Source organism: Trichophyton rubrum, assembly GCF_000151425.1.
Source record: "Trichophyton rubrum CBS 118892 genomic scaffold supercont2.3, whole genome shotgun sequence".
NCBI classification, from domain to species: Eukaryota; Fungi; Ascomycota; class Eurotiomycetes; order Onygenales; family Arthrodermataceae; genus Trichophyton; species Trichophyton rubrum.
Window position 1 is genome coordinate 1 of NW_003456426.1, and position 10,264 is coordinate 10,264.

The following is a 10,264-nucleotide window of genomic DNA, read 5'->3' on the forward strand; positions in this document are numbered from 1 at the left end:
AAATAGATATAGTTGTCGACCAAGTTCTATCCAATTGCTGGACCAAAGAGCTGAGCCCACTAACTGATAGCAGAGTCAACAGCTGTTTATTGACAAGTTCGCCATCTAATATCAGTGGCAATGGGAACCGCCCAAAAGTCGAGACTAAGCGGGCTGAGAAAACCACTTGCACAGGTTGGAGCTTTATATCGGCTGGCGGGGTAACTACGAAACATCGCTGCAATATATATACGCTGCTAGGAGTTCTGTCTGAGTCAAGAAAAGATTGCAAGGCTTAGGGGTATGAATAGGTGGGAAAGGGGTCTCCCAGGAGCTATTGCAGAGACTAACCAATACTAGTAAGGACAAGACTGCAGGAAATAACCTGTAGTCTTGAGTTTCCAATAGATGATTTTAGAGAAATATTAATGTCTGTCCGACTATGACTAACGTAAATCACAGCCACTTAATGGCAGCCTGTACAACAAGTTTCCATTATAAAGCAAGACCTATTCATCCTGATGAATAGTTAACTGACTGTATAGTTGGGAGTACTAATCAAACTTATTGTCATTATATCCTTAACTCGAATGGGAGTAGTCAAATCCCTACTTATCTAAATAGTTAAATTTCCAAGTTTGATATCTGGTATGTAGCCTACGGGGTAATTATAGGTCTAAAATGAAAAAGAAAGTCGATATATATAGATCTTCTGTATAAAGGTTATTTATCAATACTTATATATATCAAGGCATATGGTACAAAAGTGGTGAAGTTTACTTTCAGATGATAGTAAATGTAGCAGTTAATATCTTCCAATCTAGCAACTATAAAATTATCTTCGATTACACCGTATATATCTATTTCTCCAGATCGTTATATCTCACGCCTCATGTCATTTATATTTAAACACCGGGAAGTGGGAATCCACCAGTTGCGGGCCAATCTCCCAGTCTACCAGGATCTCCGCCTATTCGGACGAAGGACGCAACAGAAGGTGTTGGACCATCGAGTACGAATAGCATGAACCATCCCGGAGGGCATGTGTGGCTATCCGGTGGTGCTGTGATGGTGCAAGTACCGAAAGAGCAAGAGAAGGCAGGGAAGATAGTCCTGGAGCCAAAGCTGTTTCCATGGGTGCTCGAAACCATGCCCATTAAGGATATCTTAATTCTTGATTGATTGCCGGATGTGATCTTGATTTTGTATTTCCCGCCATAGGCCCAGTCCTTGTTGGTAATGGTAAACGTTGGACGGCGGGCTCCTGACAGGATGTAGGGGGGGAGGAAAACCTCAACTCGGCGTTCCTGGGGGAATCGAGGGTCCTGTGGGTCTGAGCCGCTAACCAAGACACGACCGTCTGCCATCAGAATTGCTTCTGAATGGTACATGCGGGCAATAGTGGTGTTTGCCATGATGCTCATACGCTGGTTGACCGGCTTTGAAGGATCATATAAAACAGCTCCGAGATTGGGGTCTTCAGCGAGGCCGAAGCCAGCAACACCCTTCCTTGCTCCATTCAAAATGAGGAACGTTCCATCGGGAAGGCCGGCCATACAGGTGAGAACTCGTTTGGAAGGCTATATAGTAACGTCGTTAGAAAAAAAGGATAATTTTTGTTTGTTCGTCTTTACAGAGAGGGGTTTGGCTCACCATTCGTTCTATCACCCATTCGGCGTTAGGTACTTCTGGCTGAATAGAAACACAATTATCTAAAGCATCACCGCCATAAGGCGTAGAGCCACCGCAAATCAAGACACCAAGGGGATCGGTATAAGGAGCTTTCTGGGGTAAAAGTACCATGGTACCCTCTAGAGGGTACGTTCGTCCTCCGGCGTCATTATTGACAGCTCCTGGGATATTTGGCAGGGTTTCGACAGTGTCAAAGGTCCGCTCATCCAAGATCCTTGCTTCGTTGTAGTAAGCAGCTAGGATGTTACCGCCAGGAAGTGGTGTAAGGTAGGGATAAAGGTTGTTTGGGTCAGTCCTCTTCAACCAGTCCATGAACAAGACTGGGCCAACTCGGGGAAGAATCTCTAGAGTGGGTACAGGTGCACCATTTGATCCTTCTTCGCCTCCAACAACCAGGATAGAGCCGTTTGACATTGTCATCGCAGTGGGATACCATCTTCCGTTCTGCAATTTCAAGTCATCTGGACTTTCATGCCAGTCATTTACTCCAGGCTTCCCGGGAGAGCCATCAGGCCAGTAGAGTCGGACACCCTCAGTTGATATGCCAGACCAGCCACCAACCGTCAGTTGTCTACCGACCTTGTCTGGGAGAACAAGTCCTCCAGCACAGAAGATGTCCGTCTTAACATGCATTTCGCGCCATGCCTTGCTGAAATCTTTCTCATAATAAGGGTCAAATTCATATGCTCCAGTGGTGTTTGGATCTCCAGTTCCAGATTTCTCCTGGAATGTTATCTTGCCATTGATACCAACAGTGGTAATAAGAGGAACGAGCACTCCACCGATCAGGAATTCGTAGCGTCCGGCATTGATTCCAGTTGGGCGGTTCCATTTTTGCAGGGGTTCATCCATCCACCTGTAGTATGTGATCAAGTTGCCAGCACCGCATATAGCAGTCGCATTACCAGAGCAGGTCTGGCTACACATAGCCTCAGGTACCAGTTTAGCTCCGGCAACCGCAATATCCTCGAAATCTCCACAGACTAGGTATTGTGGTTAGTTACAGAGCCAGTCTATATATTTCAGATAGGAAGAGCTTACAGCATTCTTCCGAGTACGTCATCCCACCTGCTCCGAATCCAAACTTGGAGCAACGACTGAGACAGTTTGTAGCGGTGTTGTTCGTCTTGTCAACAATCTGGTAAGGGAAAGTTCTCTTCATGTTGACATTGTCCCTAGAGAGAATGGTAAGTTTGGCTTTGCATCCACGGACATAGGGTATCATCTTACTGGAGGCATCCCTGATACTTCCAACCACCTGGTAGGCCGCCGGTCTGTGGCACAGGGATAGGGAGAACGGTCAGGTTACCCTTTGAATAAACACTCAATCGGTTAGGGCCACCGCACTTCTGCTGTGTATTGCCGCTGCAGGTCATGGAGCACTCAGATTCTATTGCCTTCGGGGCAGCGTTCCGAAGATAATTGTCACAGAAACATTGTTTAGAGAATTCGGCTCCTGCAACAGTATAGCCCAACTTGACACACATTGTGATACAGGATTCGGCCGTGAGTGTTGAGCTATCAGGCAACATCTTGAACATGACACGCCCTCCGTTGACATTGTCCTGGTAGCAGCCGGAATACTGCCAGCCGTCCGGCAGCCCCTGAGTCGGCTCAGGTAAAGACGGAGTTGTCGACGACCCGGTCTCTGTCGAGGGAGCTGAGGTTGTCATGGTGTCTGTTGGCTTGATGGCGGTATTTTGATACAGGTTTAGCCTTCCTGGCCCTCCACATTTCTGCTCAGGATTGCCATTGCAAGGCATTGAACACATTGCCTCTCCATCAGGTGCAGGGCCGCCGCCGTTCCGTAGCTGATTATCACACCAGCACTCGCTACTGTACTCAACTCCGGCAAGCGAGTATCCCTGGGACGCGCATCCGTTTTGACAGTTGGCAACGGTCATGTTTCCAGGGCCACCAAGGGTGTACCCGACCTGGCCAAGGGTTCTTGCTCCCACCTGATCTGTGTAACATCCTAGGTAAGTCCAGGCATCAGCGTCTGCCCTTGGGATCAAAGCTGCTCCATGGGCAAGCTTAGCAAGTAGCGAGAACTAGTATATATTAACACGTTGAAAGGTGAAACGATAGTTATGAATCCGTTGATGAGTTGAAACATACAAAAAAAAGGCTGGTGATGTGGACGACGAGGAGTATTCCAGCCATCTTGTCCAGGCTGATAATTCTTTAGCAGCCAACTCAGGGCAGGCACAGTCGTGTACTCTCTATCTCTCTCTCTGTGTATGCACGCTTGTCTGTCTGTATCTATCTCACTCGCTGATGGTAAGAGAACAGGCTTATATCTGTTGTACCAAGTCAGCCAGACAGCTCCAGTATGATCGGACGACCAGCTCGAAAGATCCCTACCTCAGCCGTAAAAACAAACGCACTTCACAGGCTCTATACTCCGGACAGATGGTCCCAAGAGATCCAAGATCAACAATAAGAGCTGCCCAGAGGAGCCAAATTTATACGTTTTCTCTCTTTTTTAGCAACACCCCTACCCTGGAGTGAAGGGTCATGCCACCCTTTCTCTTTGCTTTGGCTCTAGCGAGGGAAGAGCCCAATTTAACAGGGCTGCTAGTAAATTCGGCCGTGAAAGAAGCCGGTGCACTCGTGCGTTTCGCCAGTAAATGTATGGTGATGGCACGGGCATGATAGAGCAGCGCCGAAACTCTTGCATATAGCTTTGAGACATTCCCATTTTGCGTTCTCCTGCAGGAATGGCAGATATGAGCTGGGCTAGTTATGGAGGGGTATGCGGCCGCATACGAAGAGCAAAAATAAAACCAGACTGATTTCCTATTTCAGGGGTATTGCTGGTAACGGTTTGTCATTCAAACTGCACTTGGGGGGGGTGGCACCGATTTGAGCTGGACATGCTAACTCGAAGCATACACCGAAGACAGAGAGGACTAGGGAGAGCTAAAAAAGAAAATAGAAAAAGACAAATTTAGCATCCCCAGAGTTCACCAGTGGCGGGCTGGGGCATGAAGGGTCCTCTGGACGAACACTCCACGGCTGATCCTCTCCCATGGGCCGGACCAAGGGTGTGATGGGTGAACGCTGGCTCGTGTGATCGCGACCTCGTTCCTTTTTATGCAAGACATTCACTGCTCCGGGCAGTCCGTCCGTATCATTCAGAGCAGAGTTGTCGTGGGATAGCCACTGGTTGCACAGATCTGACCGGCCTGTACACACAAGCAATTGCTACCACAGCCTGTCGTGCAGGAGTTCATCGAGAGGAACAGGTAAAATGGACACCCCCCTGGCAAATTCCCTAGCTGTCTGGTGAAACTGCACCTCGAGGCTCTAAAGCATCGCCATGCCACTCGCCATCTGTCGGAGTTAGCCTGGAGAAGAGCGGGCCTGGCATCAAGATACGGAGCCCGGCCCTGGTATCCCTTGAGGCGAGACAGCAAGAAAAGAAGACATTGCATCACTAGTCAATACATTGCAGCCCTTGCCCCTGTCTGCGATTAGGTTTTGATATTTTTTTTGGGGGGGTGTTCTCTTTGCTTTTTTCTCCTGACCAGCTTATCGAGAGTCAACACTCGCTCACCTGGCCGTAAGTAAGTATGCTGTTGGCCTGCTCGGCATCCTTTGCTGTGATTCCGGTTGTAGGGATCAGCTTTGAGAGCAGAGTTCAATAATATAACGGTGATAACGCTGAATAGTGTTAGTTATCTCGGCAATTTTACCTGCGGATAGCTCGGCGCAGTTACGATGAAGGTAAATAATACGAGAGAAAGCAATGAAGTCGAGCACTTATCACAAGGTGACGGAGGAACTTGCTAGTTTGTTACTGGGTTGATTACAATGGTGCTGTGTTTTATATCACCCACAGGTACCCTCCTGCCACATCTTTACCGACCTGACGGTCATACCGCGGCTGTTGTCCTTGGCCCAGGTCGGGTAGAACTTGTCCAGGCCTGTGCGGGTAAATTAGCTGACCTGACCTGACACGTAGTGAATAGAGGGCAAGTCAAATTAGTTTACGTACTGGAGTAAAAGTCTGCGGCCGCCCGGCCGACGTCAGTCCACGGCTTGCCTCCTTTGCCATCAGGGAACCAGCCGTTTGTGCTGCCCACGGCGACGTTGAGGATGAGGAAGAAGGGCTGGTCGAAGGGGGTGTTTGGATTGCCGGTCTGAGACCAGGGATCTTTGACCAGAGAGGAGTTGACGGCCACGCCCTCATAGTGGCCCTTCTGCCACATGGTTTGGTCCTTGTCGAAGCTCCAGAACAGGACCTGCTGCAGCGGGCTATCGATGTAGGTGAACAGGTAGTCCTTCGACCACTCAATGCCGAAGGTGTGGAAGCCCTTGGAGAAGTCGGTCCGCCGCAGCGCCCTGCCTCTCGTCGACCGCCAGAACGAATCCGTCTCCGGCGTTGGTCCTGTCGATCAGCAGTCAGTTAAGCATGCAGAGTCAGCGGGACGAAGTAGACTTACCCCAGTGCAAAGAGCTAGACATGATGTCTCTGCCACCAGCGGGATAGTCGACGTCATTCCCACGAGTCTCGACGAGGTCGATCTCGCCGCTCGACGGCCAGGCGCCGTATGTCTCATTGACCGGCAGCATCCCTGGTTAGCTATGTCAGTAACAAGCAAAACAGTTGTAGCAGGCCAACTGGCTGGTATAGGGGGCGGCAGGCGTACAGATGGCTGGCCACAGCCATTCTCCGCGCGGCATCTTCGCTACAACCTCCACTCGCCCGTAGCGGATACTCTTCTTTCCCCGGGTGTTAAGACGCGCTGACCGGACCGGCGGGATGATCGCCCCCGTCGTCTTGTTCGAGCGCATTGAACAGGCAGCGTTGGAGGTTCCTGTGCAGGACCCGTCACCGCCAGCCTTGGTCAGGTTCAGCGTGTAGCCATCGACCAGCTGCTCAGGGGTGATCGAGGTGGACTCCGTAGTCAGCGTAGGGACGATATGCAGGCCCTCGCCGTCGACAAACACGTTCTTCTCGTCCGTCGTCGTCCAGTCAAAGGCTCCGGTCCCGAATCCCCCGATCTATGCCTGCAGTTAGCTAACTCTTCTGCTGCTGCAAGCTGTCAAACAGCAGCCGGGAGAGGTCAAACATGCCTGGACCTCACGGTTCCATGTGGCTTCATTGAGCGAAGAGAACTGGTCGTCCAGTATAAGGCAGTACTATAGATACCAATTAGCGACGAGCCAACACTCTCAACCGAATAGCAAGCAAGTTAAACAGCAATTAAACAAGTAACTAGCCTGAAATGAAACATTGTAACCTGCCTGGTGCTTCGACACCTTCTGGGTGACGGTGAAGTTGATGTATGCACTAAGGGCCAGCCCCAGCCCGATGAAGCCCCAGATGATGTAGGAGCCAACGCGCGATCTCTTCAGACGGCTGTCCCCCAGCCACGGCCGCTCATACTCGCCATTCAGTCGATACGACTTGAACTGCTGGCGCCGGCCTGGCTGTCTGTCGGACGGCTGCGAGTGGTATGAGGCCGTCCGCACAGAGGTGGCCACGCTGCTGGAAAAGGGGTCCTGCAAAGCTGCTTTCTCCATCTCTGTGCCTGACATCAGCTTCTGGAGAGCCCGATATCACACTCGTCCAGCCGGTGCATCGCGTCTTCTTTATGCTGGCGTGCCAGTCCGCCGTCGTCTTGGTCAGACAATCTGGCTCCGTATATACTTGATTCGCCATATACACCACTCCCCCCCCCTGGGTGACCCATAATAGCGGCACAATCTCTTATCCGTCCAACATGCTCACCTTCGCCGCGCACTGCATGGCATCTCCCTGGTCGTCCGAGGCAAGATTGGGCCCAGATACATGTAGGTATCTCATCTGCTGTCTCAGGCTAGTTGGAATGCTGAAGGGGGCTGGCGGACAGGGGGATCCCTGGGCCATGGCACCGCTTCGTCTGGCGCCAAAGCAGATGTCCTTTGCTCGATATTCTCCATTGATATGCTGACCAGCTAACTAGCTGTTCCCTCGACCCGCAGAGCGGAGAGAATTCCCCTTCTTGCGGTGTTCTTCGGTGTTTCGATGACACTCTCGTGAGAAGCTGTGCGAGGCCGGTGATAGGAGGCCGTTCTGGCTTGCCCTGGCTTGCAGAGGACGACTTCGACTACTTAGCGAATACGACGACGGTTTTTGCTTTGCCTGCAGCAGGATGCTTGCTTTTTTCCTTCTTTTCCCTTTCTTCGTTTCTTTTTCTGGTCCGGCGGATCGTGATCTGCGTCCTTAAGTCGACGAACGTCGTAGCCTCCCACTGCTGCTACTACTGCTACTGCTACTGCTACTCCTACTATTCGCGGGCCGGAAACACAACCAAGGACGCCGGCTGCCAGGTCGATGCGGAGGGGCCGAGCGAGCATCTGGGAATCGCCTCGGGAGGCCGTTGTCCCGGAGTATTCGGAGAACATTGGATATGCCTGTGATATCGGGCTGGCTGCTGGATGGGAGATATTCGGCTAAGTCCTGCAAACCCCTGGGACAATGTCGCCTGTCTGGCTCTGCTGCTGCTGCCTCACGTTCCATATATAAATTATGGTTGCATTTGGACAGCTCATGAAGAGAGACAATCCCCCCTGTCCAGACGCACAGGGGACAGCCGACCAGTCCTTGGGACATTTGCTTTCGTGATTGCAGGCATGCCCTTCGCTTGACGAGACGCACCTCGTTGGCTGGCGGACATTAACCACCCCGGTCCTGTCATCATCTCCTGTCTAGGCAACGAGGTACAGTAGTGTGCACTCTGAGCATCGTTGGCCGGCAGGGTAGCTGTGAGCAGATGGATCGTACGCGGCGTCCGTCTTGTTTCTCGACTAACCTAGCCAGGGGGGGGGGGTTGCGGAAGCACGCAAGATTACGGCAAGAGAAGCCAAAAAAAGGGCGTGCCCGTGTATCGGTAGCGCTCGAAGTGTGATATGTATCTTCCAATATCTTCCATGCAGGGATCACTCACATATTCGGTGGGTTGCCACGCCGTCGAGTCTCGGCAGAGCATGTCCGGAGGGCTTCTGTGGAGCTCCTTGGGAGTTGTTCTACTTGCCCGCTTCCTTACTGCAGACAGGCATGTCCCTGATGGGGAAAAAGAGCCCTGTGACAGATGCGAGGGGGTGATGAAGGGAAAAGCTCGCCAGCTAATGAGGCTTGTTGGCGGCTTCAGCTGTGGGCAGGGGAAGACGATGAGAGGAGAGAAGAAAGACGGCATTGCTTTTCTCTTCTTTTGGCTCCTTATCTCTGTCTAATTCATTTTTTCAATGCTTGCTCTGCTTTGGTAGCCACCGGAACTGTCTGACGTTTCAATATTTCTGTGCACGGTGTGTCCCTTGGATGATCTTCTGCTTCCTCTCTTAAGGGGATTCACATCCCTTCCATCAGCAGGCCATCCAATTGTTCATGCTTGTCCGTACACAGCTATATCGCAGGGATGTTCTGGAAACGCTCAAAGACGGACAAGCAGCAGCAGCAGCAGCAGTCTGCGGCTCCATCTCCTCCAAGGCAGTCCGGCCTGTCTTCCGCCCCTGAGTCATACAGTCGACCAATCTCTCACTCAGGAACGCAGACGCCAGTTGGAATTGACGATGATGCAAAATATAAAGCTGTAAGAGCTTCATTTATATCCTATCCCTTCCATTCAATGCTACTCAATTCAATCAAATGCCATGGATACTCAGAACTGACAGCCCTAGATAATCAAATATCTGCATGCAAGGCTTGCTACTAGCAAATGGTGCCCTCCCCCATCAGATCCCAACAGTGAATACCATGGACTTCTACTTCGAAAATCCCGGGGCGTCTACATCTCCGAGCCGGATCTGGTCCATCCGTTACTGCTCGGCGCAGTACAGAAGATCAATGTTGCCGTCGCCTTTACCATGGCCACAGAGATCACCAGGATCATCTTCTCCATCCTGCAGACAGATCAAACCGAATTGATTCTCCCTAGCGGGTTCCAGGTCCAAGTGGTCGAATCTCTAGCAGAGATCGCTTGCTCCCCATCAAGCGCAATCAAGAAATTCCAATACGTGGCCTTGGTCAGGGAAGAGAGACTCCTGTTGATCTGGCATGATGAGCTAGAAAAGATCCTCATCCATGCTGAGGACGTCGAAGAGAAGCTCCTTGCATTCGTATGTTGTCATTCCCAGTTCCTTAGCCCAAGTGAGTATCAAACAGACAAGCGTTGACACCTGCAGTAGATCTGCGGAACGCGCATCTCCGTTATTGCTCCCTCGCAATCACCCAGCTACTCTCTTCCACACTCCAGTATCGGGTCCCCAGCTGCCTCAACCCGCAACTTTGTGCCCCTTTGGAACAAAGAGGCCAGTGGGCTGGCAAATTCCCCCCTGGGTATTCCAGACGAGGAAGCAGCGAAACCGATAGAGTCCCTGGACCGGCCTCTGGCCTTGACAAGCTCCATATTCGTAGGCCTTGGGATGTGTCTGATTGTAGTTCTCCTTGTGGGATTCGGTATCTCGAACCTCATGCTGCAATCTCTTGTTGACGGGTCCTGGCTTAGATTCACATTGGTGGCCTCCCTGCCGATATTCATGCTTTTCAGCGTCTTCTTCGTCATAGTGATCTTCTCAGATATCTTCCAGGCAATTGGGCCTATTA

At 51.2% G+C, this 10,264-nt stretch overlaps 4 protein-coding genes across 4 annotated transcripts in view; 1 reads left to right on the forward strand and 3 right to left on the reverse strand.

Moving 5' to 3' along the window:
* Positions 1-884: 884 nt before the first annotated feature.
* TERG_11886 (uncharacterized protein) lies at positions 885-2,598 on the reverse strand (the record flags this gene model as incomplete). Its single annotated transcript, XM_047750929.1, has 2 exons — positions 885-1,559; positions 1,633-2,598. 2 exons carry the CDS (start codon positions 2,596-2,598, stop codon positions 885-887), a joined length of 1,641 nt encoding a protein of 546 aa, XP_047605726.1.
* Positions 2,599-2,897: 299 nt separating this feature from the next.
* TERG_11887 (uncharacterized protein) lies at positions 2,898-3,834 on the reverse strand (the record flags this gene model as incomplete). Its single annotated transcript, XM_003235616.2, has 2 exons — positions 2,898-3,722; positions 3,790-3,834. 2 exons carry the CDS (start codon positions 3,832-3,834, stop codon positions 2,898-2,900), a joined length of 870 nt encoding a protein of 289 aa, XP_003235664.2.
* A 1,671-nt stretch (positions 3,835-5,505) lies between these two features.
* Positions 5,506-7,219, reverse strand: TERG_02719 (uncharacterized protein; the record flags this gene model as incomplete). The annotated part of the gene is made up of 6 exons (XM_003235617.2): positions 5,506-5,600; positions 5,672-6,064; positions 6,120-6,251; positions 6,327-6,681; positions 6,754-6,819; positions 6,925-7,219. Coding segments are annotated over 6 exons (1,336 nt in total), but the record flags the coding sequence as incomplete, so codon positions are not given.
* Positions 7,220-9,077: 1,858 nt separating this feature from the next.
* The window catches only part of TERG_08750 (uncharacterized protein), a gene marked incomplete at its 5' end in the record, with an annotated part of 3,589 nt that continues 2,402 nt past the window's right edge, over positions 9,078-10,264 (forward strand). Inside the window, 3 exons of the mRNA XM_047749004.1 lie at positions 9,078-9,251; positions 9,340-9,777; positions 9,847-10,224. Coding sequence (XP_047603925.1) covers positions 9,078-9,251; positions 9,340-9,777; positions 9,847-10,224 — 990 coding nt within the window. The remainder of the gene's footprint in view (positions 9,252-9,339; positions 9,778-9,846; positions 10,225-10,264) is intronic.